Source organism: Xenopus tropicalis, chromosome 1, assembly GCF_000004195.4.
Source record: "Xenopus tropicalis strain Nigerian chromosome 1, UCB_Xtro_10.0, whole genome shotgun sequence".
Taxonomy (NCBI): Eukaryota; Metazoa; Chordata; class Amphibia; order Anura; family Pipidae; genus Xenopus; species Xenopus tropicalis.
Window position 1 is genome coordinate 75015593 of NC_030677.2, and position 21889 is coordinate 75037481.

At 36.8% G+C, this 21889-nt stretch overlaps 1 protein-coding gene across 2 annotated transcripts in view; it reads right to left on the reverse strand.

The window, feature by feature from the left end:
* Nucleotides 1–3670: 3670 nt before the first annotated feature.
* The window catches only part of rap1gds1 (RAP1, GTP-GDP dissociation stimulator 1), a 55398-nt gene continuing 37179 nt past the window's right edge, over nt 3671–21889 (reverse strand). For both annotated transcript variants that reach the window (XM_004911102.3, XM_002936739.4), the window contains 8 exons: nt 15857–16000; nt 12455–12586; nt 11501–11635; nt 10147–10272; nt 7526–7665; nt 6345–6471; nt 5268–5396; nt 3671–4276 (listed from right to left, as the gene is read on the reverse strand). In XM_004911102.3, the coding sequence (XP_004911159.1) occupies nt 4149–4276; nt 5268–5396; nt 6345–6471; nt 7526–7665; nt 10147–10272; nt 11501–11635; nt 12455–12586; nt 15857–16000 (1061 nt within the window). In that variant the 3' untranslated portion in view covers nt 3671–4148. The remainder of the gene's footprint in view (nt 4277–5267; nt 5397–6344; nt 6472–7525; nt 7666–10146; nt 10273–11500; nt 11636–12454; nt 12587–15856; nt 16001–21889) is intronic.

The following is a 21889-nucleotide window of genomic DNA, read 5'->3' on the forward strand; positions in this document are numbered from 1 at the left end:
GTTCACTATGTAAAATACAGAATTTCTTCCAATTTGTTTTTAAGGTTTAGTGTTATGTTAACAAATTATGGTTTTGTAACTATTAGGGTCTCTAGAAAGTACCTGTTTTTGGTGCTGTCTGTGTTAACTTACTTGGATGTTTCCTGGCTTTTATAGACTAGAATTCTATTACCATATTCTATTCAAATCCATATTCATATCCATATTAATATTCTCTAACACCATATTCTATTACCAACACTAGTATTGGTGTATAAGTTTGTATAAAACATTATATTTAGCAAATAGCTGGAGCTTAAGAAAATTATTTGCTATAAGTTATGTTTTAGTGGTTTTGCAAAATATACCTTGAGTGCCACTCCTCTTTTGTACTACTTTGGCTTTTTGACCAGAAATCTCAAAAAACTATGTATAATTTGGGAAGCATGTATCTGTTGGGTATTTCAAAATATATAAATTACCCTATATAATGCAAAACAACTTTTATAATGTTGTTGAGCAATTTTTGATAATTGAAATTACACAGTTTAGGCTAAATTTGAAATTTATATTGAGTTTAAATCCCTGTTCTGTAAAAGAGAATTTTTGGAATCCATATAGGATTGAAAGCTTCTCAGGAAAGCTACAGGCTCATTTTCTGTGGAGTATCTGTAACAATTTAGAGCTCTTAAGTGCCCATGTGTATTTAACCTTAAATTACAGGTTAAGGCAGACATAGCAACTACACGTAGTTTTCCCTTGTTCAAAATGGCACAACATTCAGTGCTTCGTTTTAGCAGAGAGAAAAAATGTGGTGGTCATTCTTTAACAATGTGTTCACTTTGAACTATTTGACAGGCTGTGCTAAAGCATTATTTCCAGAGGCATATAGCTTTCTGGCAGGTTGACAGATCTGGGTCAGATTTTGTATTTGAAGAAAGAACGGCTTTGTGAATCTTTCCCAGTTTGTAGTAAGCTTGTAGAAAAAGAAATGTCAGTTTTCTTTATCCAGTCCATATTGTTGGATATTTTGCTTATCTCTAGTTCTGTCATTCACAGAAAATAACATACAATATTTTCTTTACAGTATAAATGCTCTGTTACCATCTCATACATTCCTTATACTAGTGCCACACAGGGTTGTTTTTTGGCCTGCAAAACAGCCCCTCTGCTCCCCTCAGCCCCACTCTGATGTCTGCATCCACGGGTGCTGCTTGGCCTGTGCAGGAACATGGAGTGGATTTCAGTGCAGCAAATGTGAATGCACACACAGGAGTGGCGGAAGACAGCAAAAAGGTTTTTTCCTCAGCTTTCACTTACAGATGTGATTTCAATCTTGCACCGTCCTGTCTCCAGCAGCCCCATGTGGTTGCAATTACACTGCCTGCAACCCTGGTAGTTACATAACTGATTTATTTAACTAAACTTGGAAAAATCTGAAATTGAAAGTGAAGTGACATTTTAGATCCTGCCTCGTACATGCACAATCATAAGATATCTCCAGTCCGCTCTATATGATGAGCTATTCCTTATCTGATAGTCTAACAAAGGCTCCAGCTGGGTGAAGAGAGGGTTTGGTTATACAGAGGCTTCTCAGTGGATTGGTTGTTTTGATTGTATAAAAAAAAGAAGAGTATAACTTCAATGTCCAATTTTACCTGTATAGTGCAAGAAATAATATTTCTTAATTAAAACAAAAGGGAAGAAGTATGTTAAACCCAAGACCTGTTCACTGAAAAAGGGGTATACTGTTCCCTTTTAATCAGGAAAATTAGGAGTGTAATGATAACATAATACAGTGAATATTGTAACCCCTAACCTAATTAACAAGGATAACCCAAGTCCCCAAGGAATTTGGTTACCATATTGAGAAAGGGCTGGCTCCCGAAACGTTGCCTGGTTTTCTTGGCACAATAAACACTTTTCACACAGAAGCGGAGTGCTGCAGCGTGTTTATCAGTGAGTTACAGTGGCATTGGCAGCTTGCACCTGACGCTACAAGCATATAGTGAAGCATTATCCATTTTTTTGTATTTGGTTACCATATAAAAGCACAAAATGCTGCAGGCCACACCATGCATTGCCAGGGCTTTGTCTCATGAGGGAAGCAGGTTGGCTAGAACCCGCAGCAGGCTTCCAACATTAGTAACGGCATGGCATACTTCATACTTTCATTACTGATATTCAGATACATTAAATTACCAGACATTAAGGGGCCGATTTAGCATGCGCTAAAAATATTATCACTTCTTATATTTTGAGAATTAGTGATCACAAAAAGGACACTTGTCTGAATTAAGAAGCGATTTTATTGTCGTTATTTATCCTGCGATGACATATTTTTAAGCAATATTTTGAAGCATGCAATATATTTATGTGTTATTTCATAGGACGCAATATTAGCGTGCACTATTACACGCATGTAACCATTAGTTTCTGACTGCAAACTCCATCTTGTCACCACAGACGATCATGAACTGCAATGTTGTTTAAAAACACCTACTCCTGGGAGGCGTTAAGTTCCACAGTAATTATTGCCACATTTTATGCTTTTAACGCTTAAAATATGTCGGTGAATTATGCGTTAGTATTATTTCTATTAGATAATTACCGCAATGCGATGGACATATCGCTTTGTGATAATTGAGATTTTTGCACATGCAATATGAGTAATAATGAATGCAAAATTACTTTGATGAATCGTTACCTAATTAATTAACACTTTTTAACGCATAAAACTATGCGTTAAGTGTTAACAACCTTTAGTGAATCAGCCCCTTAGTTTTTTCTTACAAAAGAGCAGCAGCTACAGGTAAGTTATCTGTTTTTGGTACTGGGATGTTGACCACTAGGGTAATCAGAGGCAGGGAGCATCATTGTATTTTAACTCACTGTAGAACACATCGCCCCCCAGGGAAACAAGTGCACTATCTGCAATTCATTTAAACTGAACTGATCCCCCTTGATGGCCTGTAAGCCTAACAAGCAGATCACAAAATGCCTATGGAGCAATACTGACCCCAAACATTACTGGGTTAGGAAATTGCCTCCCTCTCACAGCAGGCATTATTTAACCTATTTTGTTTTAGGAAGTTTAGGAAAACTCCCATCTGATAGCAGTGAATATTGGCTGTGTGAGCTTTTCACGGCAAGCTAAAAGATTGTCTGGAATTCTATTTCCTTTTGCCAAGCAGCAGGGAGTGGGGGGAACAAGAACATGACTTTGGGCTCCATCTGCACAGAGTAGAGACTAAAGTTCCATTTCATTTCCTATGAACCCTATTAAGCTATTGAAAAACTTTTTTGTATCACAGAGGAATTCTACATTCCTCTGTGATACAAAAAAGTATCCCTCTAATATTCCTCTACATACTGTACCTAAAATTCACAAAGGGTTATTGCTTTTTACTAATACATTATAATTGTTGTAACAATTGACTACATGAATTTACCATAAATTGCTTATGATATGATCTTTTGGTTTTGACAATACTGACAGTAATGTTGATTTCAAAGCTTTGTCCTTATGCACTTAAAGCAGGCTATAGCCTTTGCTCATGCGAGATGTGTCACATGATTTAATCAGTGAAGGCAAAAGACAACTAGACATCAAAAAGGTGTTTTAAAAAGAGATGATCAGAGGACCAACAATCTAGTGAGGTTCTTTTAAAAGAGATAAAACAAGAGAACATCAAGAGGGAACCAGAATTTTATTAGTCAACTCTAGGTACTGTACCACATGTTTAAGAGCAATAGTCAAGACTAGTGAATGTGCGGAAATACAGTCCCTTCCTAGTATGCTTATAGAGCACCAAAAATGGTGCTGGTGTTACTACATTTGATAATCCAATTCAAAAAGAACTGGCTGTATTATGCATTACCCCTAATCTAGCAATACTCTACAATGCAGTTCAGGGTTGCATCAAGGGAGCACTGATTATCACATGTACATCAAAGGACTACACATGCACATTTATCCTTGGATTCAAGCAACAAGGATAGAAGTGGAACAATATGGTCGTAGCGGTACCTACGGTGGCTCATAACAAAGGTAACTGAGGTATCATAACAAACATGCACAAATAAAACAACACAAGTAATGGGGACATTGGCAAAAACAGGGGAGAACAATGGATTCAGTGTTTATAGACATTGTGTGCAAACAAATCTCAGCTCTGTACAGTAAGTTTCTGCTCTGTTAGAGAAGCCTGCTGAGCAACTGTTTTGTTCTCATGGCTTCGTAATTTAGATACAACGTCGAGGAATGCTAGCTTCTGAACTTCCTTGTGTAGAGGTTCTGGAAAAGAGAACAACAAAAGACATAATGCTTGTGGGAACCTTCAATGTGTGCTTAGCTTTTACAAATAGTTTGAAGTAAAACATCTGTATTTGACGGGTGCCTTTTAGACTGGTGTATTTTAGCTGTCAAAAATCCTCCTGTGATTGACACCAGCAATTCCCATTCACTTGCATAAAAAACACCAGAAAGTAAAGGTGTGAGGGCTTTTCTGCCATTAAGCATTTGCTGAAACCAATCGAACCTGCACTTCCTGGCATTTACCAATCAAAGAAAGGGAAGCTGCTGGAGGCAACCACTGGTCTTTATCAGCTGGCTTTTCTTTACTCCTGATGAAGACCCCACTTTTTGGTTGTAGTGCATCAGGTATTTATAATGGTTTTATTCTGTGATTCAACAAACATTTTTTAATAGCAGGCACAATTCAACCTTCAAATAACTAAATAAATAAAAGTCTTCTACAAATATTTTTATTGCTGAGCTACACAGTGAGTTAAGGGTAAGATATCCCTTAGATTGATGAACTAACAAACATGAGAAATAAACAAGAAAACTTTTTAAATACGAATTGACAATGCAAAGGGAACCACAGCTGGGGCCTGGTAGTAGATGAGGTTGAACAAGCTTAGTTGCATGCAGATTTAATAAAAAACAAAACAAAAGAAAAACCCAAACATTTTTATAACCCTCTGCAGCTCACATTTAATGCTTTAGAACAGTGATCCGCAACCAGTAGCTCATGAGCAACAGGTTGCTCCCAGTGGCCTCAAAGTAGGTGCCCATTTTACAAGAGAACAGCTTGGAGTTAAGTTTTGGAAGCACAGACTCCAAGAAGAGCCTACTGCAGGCTAGCAGGCCACGTGGGGCTACTAATCAGCTAATCAAGGTCATTTTTTGGCATCCCAAAGGAAACTTTTTTCATGCTTGTGTGGCTCCAAATAAAAAGGTTGGGGATCCCTACTTTAGAAATTAAACCAAATGTAATACATACCAGATCCCATTACAGCACAGATCAGGACCATGGAGTTGTACTTTATCTCTGGAGCGCTTCTCTCATCGGACAACAGTCTGTGCAGGACCTCCACTAACCTGGCACTTTCTAGATCATGCTCGGCAGCTTCTACAATATATTCAGTTACAAAAGGAACACATTAAAAGATATTATATAAGATATTTTTAATACAATTCTGTTTAGTTGTTAGCTAAATCCTTATGATATGATGGTAGATAAAGATGAAGTAATAAAATGTAACCATAAAAATAAATCTGTAGCTTCACAGAGGAAAAGTTTTTTGGCTGCCAGGGTCAGTGACCTCCATTTGAAAACTGGAAAGTGTCAGAAGAGGAAGGCAAATAATTAAATAAATTCTAAAAACATACTAAAAGTTAACCTGAAGGTGACACACATCTTTAAGGGGCTGATTTACAAATAAAGGCAACTACACTGCTCAGTTCATTACTGCTCAGTTCATTATTTCTTCCCTCTAAGACTGAGGGAAAATAATCACTAGTTGGTTGTTGCTACACTGGTGCACTTTAGCACTTGTTAGTAAATAAGCCCTAAAAGAGGTAGTTTGCCATTATTCATTAATTTTCAACTGTTGTACCACAAATTTTTTTAATTGCTTTCTATTTCTTAAAGTCACAGTATAACATGTCAACATGAGTTCAATGAATAGGTTTTGTGCTGAAAATATTTTTTGATTATTGTTTTAATCATGAAAAATGGAAAAACATGGAACCTAAAAAAAAAATAGAAAAAAGAAAAATATATTTACACTGCAATGATAAACCCCCTGCATAATGGACTGCTGCTTTAAAAATGGTCACAACAAAGGGTGAAGGAAGGGAGATTTATACTGGTATATTATTGTACTTGATTTTATATATGTTTGCAGAAGAATCTTCTACTGCCAGCAGGGTAGCAAATAAGTAATGCAATGTAACAAACTCAGATGTTTAAAACATTCATAGGTATTCATTTAAAAAAAAAAAAAAAAAAAAAAAAAAAGAGTAATCAAATCTGCTATCAAAGTCAAGATGAAACACATTACTCAAAAATACTCACGTAATTCTAATGCAGCTATTAATCCCAAAGCAACGAGGGCTTCATTTTGCATTATTACATGTTCACTGGTTGCCATGGTGACCAAGTGCTTGACGCCACCACTTTGAACAATTGTTCTAATTACATCCTATAGAGAATCAAGCAATGAAAGAAACCGTTTGCACAATAAGTTCTTATACCAACAATATACAATTTACAGTGCACTGTGGCTCCAAAACAACATGATAGGCACGGCAAATCAAAGAAATGAATAGAGCTTTCACTTCTAGCATAATCACCTATATTATTAAAGAGTAAAAAATGCTAACATTTCCATGCGACAAAAAATAGGACTTTATGTTCTAATTCCACGCTGCAAAAAATAGGACTTTATGATCTAACCAGTTTGAATAGAGAACCCATTGAGATAACTAATATGGCTTGTGGGAACTGGTAGAACTAATATGTGGTTATGGTTGTGTACTCACTCACAGTCAGAGCTTTGAACAATGATAAGAATGAGTATTTTAGTGAGGGATTGGTAAGCAAGTCTCATAAGTATGATTAAAATTGATGCAGATATGTGTACATCTTAAGGTTATAAGCCCTTGTGAGTAGGATCCCCGTTTCTTCATATTAACCTGCTAGTGTTATATAAATGTTAGAGATCTATTTTGTGGGTACAACATTATGGCAAAATGCATTATACCTATGTATAAATATATTAGGGGATCATATAATAATCTTTCTAATGCTTTATTTACCAGTAGGTTCTTCCAACTGACACAAGGGCACCCATTCTGATTAGAAGAAGGGAGGTTCCGTCTAAATATTTGGAAAGGGTTTTTACAGGGTGAGCTGTAAAGTTGTGGAATTTTCTCCCTGAATCAGTCGTACTGGCAGATACATCAGATAGCTTCAAGAAGGAGAATGGATGGCTTTTTAACAAGTGAGGGAATACAGGGTTATGGAAAATAGCTTATAGTAGGTTGATCCAGGGACTGGTCCCATTGCCATATTGGAGTCAGGAAGGATTTATTTTTTTTCCTATTCTCCCATTACTGAATTACTTTTTTTTAAATAAATTATGTTTGTACACACTGCTGGATATAAGCTAAACATAACATAACAAAGAAAACTTTCATATACATGAGTTGTCTTTGTTTTGTTTACGGTTCTCAAATTTAAGTATTTAAACTGACCTTTGATTTACTGTGCCTTATGAGTGCTGAGAGTAGCCTGTTAGATTCTCCCATAACGCCAGCATGGTCCTTGGCTTCACACCATTCAACTAAGCGTTCCACCAGTTTTTCATTCTTTCCTAACTGGTCAGCAGCTTCAGCTAGGTCACAAGACAGGTAAAACATTGAATGAACACACAGAAAAGAGAGAAACAGAACAGAACATTCAGTAGAGTTTGCTCTGCAACAAGTAAATTATAGCTCCTGGGTAGTGATGTTATCATTTGTGAATTTCCAGACACACAAATGCCCTAACTTTCTGTTTCTCAACCTAGGCCTGACCCAGCTTGAGGTTAAGAAGGGATTTGATGGCCCAAGCCCAGTGGTGTCAGAGATTACACTGGGGGGAAAATGGGGGGAATTCTGGGCAATATTACACCATAAAGAAAGAAGTAGTGGGGAGTCCAGCTAAAGTGCACAAATGTCAGATAATGTGTGCTGTGGTGGGCCATGCTTACACGCACCACCAATTTTTGCAGCCTGAAAATGCTTGACCAATGGGTTTGACCAACTACTCCTGGGGTCTACTGTATACCCATGACCGATATTTTGGGGGTATACACCTAACACAAAAAGTACTGTATAGTTAAACCAAAATATCATATTTTGCATAAAAAAGCAAATTGAATTCTAAGCAACTGTGCAATATATATTGATTAAAAATGTTTTGTAATCTTAAAGTTGTTTGTGAATGTGATTGCTACTGAAAACAGCTGTTCTCTGAATTGTTGGTTCTGACTATGTGTACCATTAAAAAAATAAGCTGTGTCAGCTCTACTCCTGGCAAGACATTATTTTCCACCATTAACTATAGAAGAGGAGCTCAACCCACCTGGATAGATGACAGGTGGCAATACTGGAGGGACTCTCATATGAGTCAGTATACATCAACAAGCAGCGTGCAAATCATTGTGGAAAATAATCAACAAAAGTCCAGTAGCACACTAATAAATTGTCACTGCATACTGATACTGACTCGAGGAAGGGTCAAAGTGGCCCAAAACGCTGCCAGTATCTATATACATTGGGCTGAATAAACACTTTCACTAGCTGACAATTGATCAGTGTGCTACTGGACTTTTGTTGATTATTTTCCTCAATAATTTGCACGCTTCGAGTTCCCTTCTTTACAGGTCTGTAAATCACAGAATATGCAACATATTCAATTGTACATCTAGTAAGAAAAATCAGTGCAGATAATAGCAAAGGACAGATGTATACTGCTTGCAACAACCCCATTTCACCAGTGGACAATAGTTTTGTGTGTCATTAATATTAAAGGGGTCGAAAGCAAATAATTAAAAAACTATAAAAAATGAAGATCAACTGAAAAAAGTTGAGCTGATCAATTTATAATATAACAGTTCACTTATCAATCAACTACCCCTTTAGAGGGATTTTGAGTTTTATGCTGTACTTTTTATTTCTAAATTACACTACTAAATTCACTTTACAATTTAAAATTTTATTCTTGAACCAACAAATGTATTTGTATTTTTTTTAGCTGTAATATTGGTGTGTAGGCATTGTGCATTGTGCCTGATTCTGAGCTGTCAGAAGGAACCAGCGCTGCACATTAGAACTGCTTTCAGATAACATATTGTTTCTGAATACTCAATTTACTTTCAATAGGACCCAAGTTGTATAATAGCAAAACATGGTTTCTCCTGCTTGGGTGCTATTGTCATGTCTACCACTAGGTGGGGCACATGAGCACATTTAGAAATGCAAACTGTGTACTAGTACTGTGTTGCAGTATAAGCAATTTGCCGGTTTACCCGCTTGCTAAAATTTAGGACAGTACCAGCAGTACTATTAGCCCATGGAGACACTATCCGTTTAAACAGCCGAATCCTTTAGCAGAGGTGTCAGGGAGCTGCTACCTTGTCCCCTGCTCATTGTTCTGCTGATTGGCTGATATCATTCCAACTTGCAGTTTAGCAGAAAAGAGTGACTGAAGTTTATCAGAGCACAGGTTACATGGCTGGGGCACCCTGGGAAATAAAGAATATGGCTAGCCCCATGTGAAATTTCAAAATTAAATATTAAACTTTTAAATCACAATTCATTGCAGGATTCTGCTGGAGAAGCTCTATTAACTGATGTGTTTTGAAAAGAACATGACAGTATTTTCAAAAAATAACCATTATGAGGTCACAGAATATATTGTATAAAAAGCTTTATCTTAGATATAATTAGTACAATTGTACAAAAGTTAGTTGATACCTAAGTTGTGAATTAGGTTTAACATTCTTTAAATAAACAATATCCTGCTGGGAGAAGAATAATATGCAATTAAATTATCACATTCAGCATAACACACACTTTACTTAAAGCCTTTTTTAGTGTTACACATGCTGATTGTTACATTTTTATTAAAACACTGTGCTATCTCACTAACAATCACATTTCCTGTAAACAAATGACAGTCTAGCAGACTGTATGGCTATATTGTTCTTTAGGGTTATATAAGAAAATGAGTTTCACCATTACCAAATGTATACTGTACATTAATGTTAACATTATTCCAGTTGGTGAGGGGACATGGAGTATATTTTCCTAATTATTCTTTGTGTCATTACCTTGTGCATCTATTAGCATTCGCAAAGTTCCTAGTAATTTAAACTGCACTGGAGGCATTTCAGAACGAAGAAATTTCAGAACTTCTTCTGCAACCCCCGCAGACAGCATCTTTGCTTTATTCACAACTGGAAAATGAAACAATAAAATATTTATAATATACATACAGTATGTCTGTTAAAAACATTTCATTTTGAATTATTGATATTTAATCAGGGCCTGTTATATATTGTTTTCAGTATTTTTGAAAATGACATTTTCCCAAGGTACAGTATATTGTATTTCTAAGCCAGAAAATTATTTTGGCTTTGTTTCTCAAACAATATGCAGACGTATAAGCATTTGGATCCGTGGGTGAGATTTAAGTGTTATGCACTGGGCAGATGGTAAGGGAATGTGGGGTGAAAGCATTTTGCTGCGGATATGTAAGTACCAGCATCAGCCTCACACAAGAGAATGCTGATCCCTTTCCATGCTTCTGCAACTTATACTTACATTTGATCAGCAGGATTTCTATCTCAATGCACACAACATTTACCAACTGTGGAAAAAGTTACCAGAACACACTGCATCTCTTTTTTCTGTACATAGATGCTTAATCAAAATTTCCTATAGTTGCCTTCTGAAGATAGTATATAGTAATGATAAGTCTAAAGCAGTGATCCTCAACCAGTTGCTCACAACAGATTGCTCACCAACCCCTGGGATGTTGCTCCCAGTGGCCTCAAAGTAGGAGCTTATTTTTCAATTCCTGGCTTGGAGGCAAGACTTGGTTGCTTAAAAAACTATAATATTTATACTGAATAAAAGTTATATTTGAATGAGAAACTTTGTCTTGAAGGGGAGGTGCATTCTTTTACTTTTTCTTTTTCAAAACAATAGGTTCATATAATTATGACCTTGTACACCTTGTTTGATTTTTTTAGGCATTGGCATCATAGTGGTGCTACACTTTGCAGCAATTGTATAATTAAAAACCAGGAATACTGCCAAAGTGAGCCTCCCGTAGGCTGCCAGTCCACAAAGGGCAACTTTTTTCATGGTTGTGTTGCCCCTCAATTTTTTTTACATTTACATGTGGCTCAGGGGTAAATAAGGTTGAGGATCACTGATAAAACAAATCCTATTGTTTTAGACTTATCACCGCTGGATACTGCATATCATAACTTGGATGAACAAAACCCTTCATAACAATCCATTTTATTCTCCGAGAATCATTTTTTATCTTATATTAGTAGTTTTAGCCCTCTTGTTGCATTGATTGCATTTTCTGTTGATAAAAAATTATATGTGTAACTTATATTATATATATAATATTATGTTATGTTAAATACATGTTAGGAATACTTATCTTACCAGGGATGGCCAAGTTCCTAAGGGCGCTGAGTGCTGCATGTTGTACTGTTACATTTCCATCTTCTACATGCCTGTCTAGAAGATCTAGAAGTTTCTGTACAATCCCACTGTCCACCATATGGATACAGTTTCCATCTAAAAGAAAAAGCTCAGTGTTTAAGTTTGCTGAACAAAAAAAAAAGCAAACAGTTTACAGGCCAACACAATGGTATTTTTGACAAATTTCTCTGGAAAACTGGTATGTCTTATCTGGAAATTTTAATATACAGGAAGGCCATCTCCCATATAAATTCATTTTAAGCAAAAAAAAATAAAAAATCTGATATTAAAAAAGAATATACTTTATATTAACACAGTAGTTTGTACTTGACGGTAAGTAAGCACGAATCCATATTGGTGGCAAAACAATTCTATTGGGTTTATTTAATGTTTAAATGTTTTTAGCAGACTTAAGATATAGTGATTTAACTGATAAAAATCCCAAGCATTCTGGATGGTAGATCCCACACCTGCACAACTTTGTACAATACATGAAACCTACTGCAATCTTTTCTGCCAGGATTTTGGCATATTAGCATATTTATCCTTTTAAATGCCTTGCGTAAACATATTCATGGCTTTAACATATCCGTATAAACATACTCAGGGCACTGCCACATGAGGTGAATTCTCAGGCCAAAAATCCACCTCCACGCTCTAAAAATCTTACTGAAGTGCTTGCACTCAAAGCCATCGCTTTGGCCCAGGTACAGACACAATGAGCAGATTTCAGTGCAAAACTGCTCCAGTATGCAGCACCCAGGGCGACGCAATGGCTCTGAGTGCAGGCAGGGGCAGATACTTGCGATTATTTGGGGGCCAAGTATCCACCTGGGTTTACACAAGGTATTTGAACGGATTTTGTTAGCAAGTAAATTATTAGTGGTTAAAACAAGATTTGAGAGTTAACATTACCATTCCTTGCAAAATTTGCAATTGCAAGAGCGCCTGCAAGTTGCAGCTGGTGATTGTTGGAGGGAAGCCATGATAACACCCTTTGAAAGACACTTCCCTTTCCCCCTTCAAAGAGTTTTTGCATGGACTCATCTGTGTAAAAAAAATAAATATACATCAATACAAACCAATAAAATAGAACTGCCTCTACAGACTTGTACAGTTATGTCCATATGCATATTTTCCTGTGTTTTTATATGAACAGACAAAAGGGGGATTATGTGATAACAACACCAATTTGCCCATATGAAGTAAAGGTGCCCATACATGTTAAGATCCGCTCGCTTGGCAAGGTTGCTAAGCGAGCGGATCTTCTCCCAATATCCCCACCTATCGGGAAAATGGCGGCAATGGCACAGTCGGTTCGGGGACCGTATCAACGAGCCAATGCGGTCCCCGATCCGAATGAATCTTTTAACCTTCCCGATCGATATCTGGCCAATTTCAGGCCAGATATCTGTCGGGTATGGCCATCGTTTCTGTGCCTACACGGGCCGATAAGCTGCCGAATTGGTCCAATGGACCGATATTGGCAGCTACAATTGGCCTGCGTAAGGCCACCTTTAGTCAAAATGTTACATTATTTTAATATGTAAATCAGTTCCTTGCTATGTGATACTGATAAGAGCCAACCTCTGACCATGACATCACATAGCATCCAACATGAGGAAATGTATTGTATGAACTAGGCAGTTTGTGTATAGAATGTACAATGCCCTCAAATATGTATATTTAAGGAGGAACATTATAATTCTGCTTTACTTTTATCAGCCTTATTTTCCAGTACTTCTAATACTAACCATTTTTACCTGAAGGACTAACTTATTATATATTTAGCAGAGCAAGAAAAAAAACACAAATGCTGAACTGGTAATACAATTTACAACCTAGAAAATGAAGCAAACATAATTGTTTGAAGAAATATAATAAAATGAATTAGAAACCAGCACTAATATACCATATTAGTATTATTATTAACATTTATTTAAAAAGCACCAACATATTCTGCAGCGCTGTACAATAGGTGGGTTACATACATTAGACATACAGAGTAACGTATAAAGCAATCAATAAGGAAAGGTAAAAACTAAGTAAGTTTTATCAGAAAGGTCTATGTAAATACAGCCATAAGCATTAAAAGAAAAGAAACACAGGATTTGTGTCTGTCTACTTTTTTGTAAACATGTTCAGGGTATCTTCCTGCAGCTTTTCTGTCAGTGCTTATGGCTGTATTTACATAGACCTTTCCTTCTCCTTTAAACAAACAGAGAAAGCTTCTAGGGCTCTTTATTCAGGTATGATAACGCTTTCTGCAGAATAAATATAATGGTCCAGGTGGCACTAATGTGGCAAATCTATTGGCAGTAAAATGCCAAAATGACTTTCCTTCTCCTTTAATACCAGATCATGCTTGTTTGAATTTACACTGGGACAGTCCTAAATCCTGGACTTTAAAAAGGTGTTAATCAGAGTGCTTGTATTTGGGCTGAATTGACAATGTCCCTATACTTAACCAGACATAACCTCTACAAATTAGAGTGTATCTGGAATATTGGAACATATTTGCTTATCTACTTCTATATAACAAAAATATTTTATCTGTTATAAACACCCACCCATTAATAGTCAGACACCCTACTATATATTTCAAATTCAGTAATACATGATAAATATTTACAAACTGATTTGAATAGAATTATTAATTCTTAAAGGAGAACTAAACCTTATAAATAAATATGGATAGAATTGCACCAGTCTAAATGTGCCGCATCTTTATAACAGTAAAGATCCAGGCTTTTAAAGTTGTCACAGGAGCTCCTCATCTTGGATTTTTTTTTTTTTTTTAGAAGGGTCAGTGACACGCACATGCTCCATTTCCGCTGGCCCTTTGTTGAGAAGCTAAAATTAGGGGTCATCTCAAATTATCAAATGGAAAATGATGTTTGTCTGTCATATAAGCCGATGCTGCAGGGTCGATTATTACATTTTGATGCTAATTGCACTGCTTTTAGAACCGCTGTGTCCTAATAATCTATATTATTTACCAATCAGCCTTATTTCTATTCTATATATGCATGCCTAGTAGCCAACAGCCAAAGTAAATTCCTGAGGCAGGGGGCTGAGTGAGTTAGAAGAGGAGAAGGAAATCTAGGTGATTTAGTGTGAGGTCAAAGAAGAGTAGACCAACCAGAGTGTCAGGTATTAAAGGACAAGGAAAGGCTAAGTCAAGTCAGACTTACCTTGTACCCCGGTCTGGTGCCCCTGTTAGGAGAGAAAAGCACCAGCCCATGGTAGCTGTAGCGAGCACTTCCTCCTTCCTGCTTCGTCCTGCCGGGACCCCAGGACAGGCGCATGTGCAGTAGAGTGAAAAGCCGACTTCTCTGTTAAAGTTCGTCTTTCCACTCTACTGCGCATGCGCGCACACGCGATCAGGAAGGAGGAATCGCTGCAGGTACCCCGGGTTGGTGCGGTTCTCTCCGAACAGGGGCACCAGCCCGGGGTAAAAGGTAGGCGATTTAAGTCACTGGGGGGTGCCTAACATTTTGGCACCCCCAAGTGACTTTGCCTTTCCTTGTCCTTTAAAAGATTTCAAAGAGGCTGTTCACTGATTCAATTTTTGTGTATGGGGTTTACATGTCCTTTAAGCTTTAGTTTTTCTTTAAGCACTTTTATTTTCACAAAAAAAAAGATTCCAGAGTTTTACAGTAGCAGAAATAATAAAGGATTTGTATCATTATTCATATATGCATAACCAGATGGCATTTTAAATAAATTCACATAAAGACTTATCATTTTACTTTGCTGATTGCCATTTAATAGAAAATTGTGCAGATGCATTTTGGATAAAGAAGCTTGATACATTGTATGCAGAGGGTATAAATGATACCTGGAGTATTTCTTTTTTTCTTTGCTCCTTTTAAGGACAAATTAACATATTAGGTTCTTTGACACATTGTAAAGCTTCTGTTCTACAGTTATTTTTAAAGTTCTATATTAGTCATTTCCTATGCATCTTCTATTTTGATACTGAACTGCTGCCTCCTTGGGAGATTAATTAATCCCTAGCTATAAAAGTAGAAATGTAATGAGTAAAAGCAGCAAACAACAACAAAAAATATCCCCCTAAATTAAAAAACAAAAAATGTAGTAGGGAACCTTATAAAATTAAGCAGTAACTGTCATTGTTCTCTTCAAATATGGAACTGGAAATGATATCATAATTTCAAGACCTATCTGAAAAAGAATACTATGTCAGACATGTCTTGGCCCAATCATTATGTTACTACAGGTCAGACTATCACATAGTAATACTGAAAGTACCTCCACTATCCATGCATATAGTTTTAAAAGCATTTTACTTACCACCCAGGAGCAGCAATACCATAAGATCTGAAGATGTTTTTAATTCAGCAATATCATCATCTTTTTCACTATTTACAGTCTGCTGAACTACGTCAAGGAGGCATTCCACTAAGCCAGCTTCCACCAACTGCATCTTGATTGCATCTGCAAACAATAAGGGGGTATTAATATCAAATATTCCACTTTTCTTGGTCAGTCTCTGAGAATTGTCTGTCACTATCCAATATTAAAAGACAAAGAAAGCACTGGGCAGTGCCAATACATTAAGCACCGCCCCCCGTGTAATTAGATTTAAACGCTATAGTTTTTCCCCAGGGTTGTGCTCCTTTTAAAAATAAAATGCACCTGGCCAGGAAAAAAAGCAGTGCCCTGTCCCCATCAGGCTAAAGCTGGCCATACACGCACCAATGATATTATACAAAACCTTGTTTCATATGATATTCAGTGTGTGTAAGGTGCCTTGACGATACCGCCAGGTTAAAAGATTTTGAAGGTGCCCGATCAAATTTCTATTGAATTTATATTGTTTCTACCTCCATATCTGACGATTCAGCCCTGAACGTCAGTGGAGGGTGACAACAATCTTTTGTGCGACCACGAAAGATCGAAATTGCTATGTGTATGGCCACCTCAATTCAATCGAATTATAACAATGGGTATAGGAGCTGACACCTGGCTGATTTTCAGACAGATATCGATCTGTGAAGGGCCCCATACACGGGCAGATAAATTGCCAAATCGGCAGCTTAAATCTTCTTGTGTATGCCCACGTTTAGACTAACTCATTTACAGTTGAGTAAGGTGCAAGTCTTTGTCTATGAATTCACATGGGGCATGCCTAAAATAGTTGCACCTTTCCAGTGAAGTCAGCTCTCCTTGTCCTTTAATAAACAAAAACTTAAAGATTTATCAAAGTATAAAATTAAAGCTCACCACAGAAAAATTCACCCACAGTTTTTGAGTTGAGAATATCTGCTGGAAAACGTTCCTTTGCTAACATCATAACGGTGTGATATTTTACTTGTGATAGTTGAAAGCTGCAGTGTATTCTGTGTATCTCTTACACTACCTCACTTCAGACACCATAAGACAATTCTGTTAAGTGTTTTCTTTTTATCAAAATATGTACATTTTTTGAATTACAAACTTTACAAAAACCCTAAAAAATTTAATCAGATCACATGCAAACGTATTTAGTAAATATATGCATATCATATGTATATAATGATTCAAGACTGAAGCATTGCACAAGAAGATATATTTAAAATTTTATATGAAATAATATTGGATTTATTAATTATATAATACAGTTTAAATAAATTCACTATTTTGATTCTCAACATAGTGCCCAAGTCCCATCTACCAACCGAGCATATATATGCAGTAAGGGCTTTTTGCTCTGTATATGCAGAGGGTTCACAAATCTTTGTGCAAACATTTGCATCTGCAGTGCAGTGCAAGAGCTGCATTAGCTATGGGCAAGGTGCAAAGTGCAAAATGGGGAGCTGTGTTCATTTTTGGCCTTTTGTACTTTTGCCATGAATGGTAAATGAAGTCTATTGATTGTTTGTACTAAAGTAACTGATTTGCATGGTCTTAACCTTGTCCTCCTCCTATGGCAGTTGGGTATGCTTACAGACATTGGCAAAGTTGTTCTAAACCATTTGCTTACTTCTCTGTTAAGTACAATTAAGATGTGTTCTTTTTTCCACATACTACACATACAATGCATACTATTTCCCCTTGTAACAGATATTTTATTTACTGTGACTATTATACAAGTTGCATTTTCCCTGCTTGCTATTTACTGGTAACTATGACCATTCGTTACCCCCATATTTTTACTTTCATTTCACTACCTTTACCCTAAACAAATTATCAGGATGAAGACATTTAAAAAAACAATGTACACAGAGTGACCAATCTGAATGTTAATTTAATGAAATCTGAAAGTTAACCACAAACAGAATATATTTTCTTTTCAAGCTGCTGCTTCATTACGATTCCTAGCATGTGCTGGGTGAATCTGATTTGAAAAGGAAATACTGGAAGCTGAAGCTCAGCAACAGACAGAAGCTGTGCAGCATGAATTGTAATTGGGGTTTATCCACCCACCTTAAGAGCATGTTGGCTGGAAATCGGTTAACAATTTCTGTCCTGCTTGTGTCATATTGGGCTGGGACATGTACTGATGAAGTAAGCTTCATCTACACATTTTGCTCAAATGTCCGTTACAATAATTTTTACACCTTTTTTTAATTGAAATTCTGTGCTTCTGATGCTGAAACAATATTTGCCCCATCTGTATATATTAATGCGATGCAGGCCCCTAGACCACTCTCTCTTCAGATAACTGCATTTTCTGTTATACCTAGGGAGAAAATCTTTTTTAGGCGGTATAAATATGTATTACATTCTTAGGATTTGTGTATTTCACAAAATGTATAAAATGTATAACCCCTAGTAATAGTTTTGTATCACAAAATGTCTCAGATGATATTAACATTACAGAACAGAGGTTCCCACTGAGTTACAGTCTGCAACTGATAAACACAATACACCTCATTTCACCTGAAATTTACCTGGGAGGTCTTTGTGAGCTACTTGTCATCCAACAGTTCCAGACCAGTAAAAAAATGTAATGTATCTGGGTTTCTTTGAAACTTTTGTTTTAATGGTGTTTATGTTAAATTGCATGTGGTGCTGGTATGTAAATAGAACGGATTCCAGTAAAGCTATGGGCAGGGCTGCCACCAGAAATCACAGGGCCCATAGAACTATTATTGAATTATGTTATAGAATTATCAGGGCTCCCCCAGGAGTCAGTGCATAAAAACCAAAACACACATTGCTGTCCAGGGGCTCATTAAAAGAGAACCTGAAAACATTAGGGCTCTTAGTATTTTGCTTTACTTCTCCTTTAAATAAAGAATGTGTGGCAACTCCCACACTCTCATCACTTAAGGGGCCTGGCCCTGCTGCACTTACTTGGATTAGCTGGGTCCCTCTGCTGACCCCGGACAACTGTACCCCCAGTGTCCCCCTGATGGCAGCCCTAGCTATGGGTTCCCTTATCTGGAAATTCATTATCGATAAAGCTAAGAATTAAGGGAAGACCATTTCCCATTGAGTCCATTTTAAGCAAATATTAATTTTTTCCCCCTTTTCTCTGTAATAAAAAAACAATGTAAATGGTCCTAATTAAGTTGCATAAATCCATACTGGTAGCAAATAATCCTACTGAGTTTATTAATGGTTAGATGATTTTTAGCATACTTACAGTATAGTAATCCAAATTACTGAAGATCCCTTTTCATAAACCCCCAGGACCAAAGCAGTCTGGATAAAGAATCTAATATCCGTATAAATAAAAATGTTTGCTAAAAGTTACAGTTGCAAAATCTATGCAGCAGTTTTCCTATGCATGCAATAAGCTGTAGCACTAAGAACTATATAGCAATGCATGTAGGTCTTAGTGCCACACATTTATGCACCCTAATTTCCAGAGTGAATGTAGGGATTGTGAATCAATTCCACAAAATGGTACTACTGGTTATCAGAGAACTCCATTATCATTATCAGGAAGACATCCGCTATTTTCAGTTTCACTAGAACCTCATTATTTCTCCAGATACCAATTGCTATATTTTGCAAATTACAACTCTCATAATCTTGGCAAGCTTTGTACTAAATTCTTCTAATCATAAGTAACCGTTGTGTAGAGGAGCGTACGTAACCAGAGTGCAGCTGCTTTGCAGAGAAAATGGGCATAAGCTCTCCCATTAGTTTGCTTAGTGCTTGCACTGGGCATTAATAAATAATCATATCTACATCTTTATGAGCCTTACCAGCTGGCCCAGCTGAACAGCAAGAACCCACTATATACCGATCATACTACCAGAAATCAGCACAAGGATGTACACAACTCCTACAAACCAACATTGACTTTATTACAAATCTGACAATACCACGTCAGCATTTCATAACCAATAATATGAAGAACCAACAGTTTACAGTATTAGGGATGGCTATTACCATCATCATACGATTACAGTATAAGGACCCAGATATTAGTATAGCTATGAAAAACAAACTGTGTAACATTTTTATATTGTTGTTTACAGAGCAGGGCCCATCTTAAGGTCCTGTATCAGTTACTATTGGAAAGTAATCTGTAGGATGCTTTTCCACAAAAGTCAACTATATTGCTGCTTTATTCATAAGTGAAAATAATATTAATGGTAATTCAATTGAAAATGAATACTCAAAAATGAAGAAGAAACCCAATTTAAAAAGCAAAACTTATTTAATAAGACATATACAGTCTATACCATCTACCCTGGTGTCTGAAGCACAAAGCTTTTGCAGCGTTCCACCTTAGGATGCCAACAGCCTATGCACAACTCTCAACTCTCTCAAGGTAAACATGGGAAAAAAGTATTGGTGCCATGATTCGTGGATTAAGATCTAACACAGGTAAAACGGTCATTTGACCTCTTTAATATTAATAATAATAACCAGTAAACAGTCATCAAAGTATATCTTCTTTCATTCCCTTTACCCAACATTTTTGTCACTCTCTTTATTTCTACCCTTCATTACTGCTTGTCCCCTTCCTCTTCTCTTCTTCCCATCAGCCCTCATTTGTCTGTTCTTATTTCCTTCCACCTTTTCACCTCTGCTTCTCCTTGTATCGTCTCCTCTACAATTCTGATACTTTATTCATCACACTTTTCTCATTTTTCAGAAGCATCTACTATACTGGTTTTCTTCCCCCGTTTTATGATTTTCTTAATCCCTATTTTTTGTGATCCCTAATTTTCATTCCTTTATACATCCTCAGCCCCACAACAATATTCTTAATGCATGCCATACTATAACTGAAGCAGGATATTCTAACCTATTAGATCCGAACATGCTTGTTTCAGCCTCTCTGTGGCTGCTCAGCTGCCTTTCCTAGGGAAAGGCAGAAAGGCAGGCTGAAAAGCATGACATGTACAATATCCCAGGTATTTAATCTGGTTACGTGATAAAAACAACAGTAAACTATTTAATATTTAGGCAGGGTGACATAACCCGGCAAAAGCTAGGAGCAATAAAAAAAAAACACTGTTACGGCATAGTAAAATAGCGATAGCTAAGTAAGGGGCAAAAGTAACTAAACTTTTTGGAACTTCAAGTTAAGTTATGGGAGATTCCATAGAATTCAAAAAAATATGTGCTGTAGTAGGAATTCTTTCCTCTGCAGAGCAAGAACCGAGGACCTACAGATTATTTAGAAAGTAAAATTCACAGTAATTCTTGTGAGACTTCAATGCCAGTTGCTCGCATACCTTTACAATGAGGAGGTTCAGTTTATTGCTAATGGTTTTATTTCCAAAGATGCAGAGTTGTTAGGGTCTCGAATTTAGGGAAACTGAATACCTGTTAAGTTGAATAAGGAGTTAAAGCTAGGTGGTGGATTTTAATGTTATCAGTCCTTCAATATTTAACCTTATATGCCTTACGTTTAATGCCTGCTTGGCTAGGACATTAAAGGCTATGCCATATAGGTGCAATAAAGATCATCTAGATGACATAAGCATAGCTCCCAACTGTCCCGATTTTTGCTGGACAGTCCCTCTTTTGACAGCTCAACTAGCAGTCCCATATTCTTACTGAAAAGTCCCTCATTTCCCTTGGATCTCCTGCACTGAATGCTAAAAAAAGATACAAATTTAATTAAAAAGTAGCTTTTGGCAGAGAGCCCACAAAGTTAAAAAGCCCCCCCTGCACTGAGATACAATAGTAACTAATAAGTTAAACAGGTCTCTTGGGGGGAACTGAGACTTGTAGCTTAAAGGGCAATTTCAGCTTTTTTTACCCAACTGTAATAACACATAAAACAACACTCCAAAACCCCCAGAAATGTGTTCAAACTTTAAATAACTTGCCAAATTTAGTCAAATGGGAGTGGTATTTAGGGGGTGTGGTCGCAAAAATGGGCATGGACAAAAAATTTTGTCCCTCTTTTCATTTTCAAAATGTGGGGAG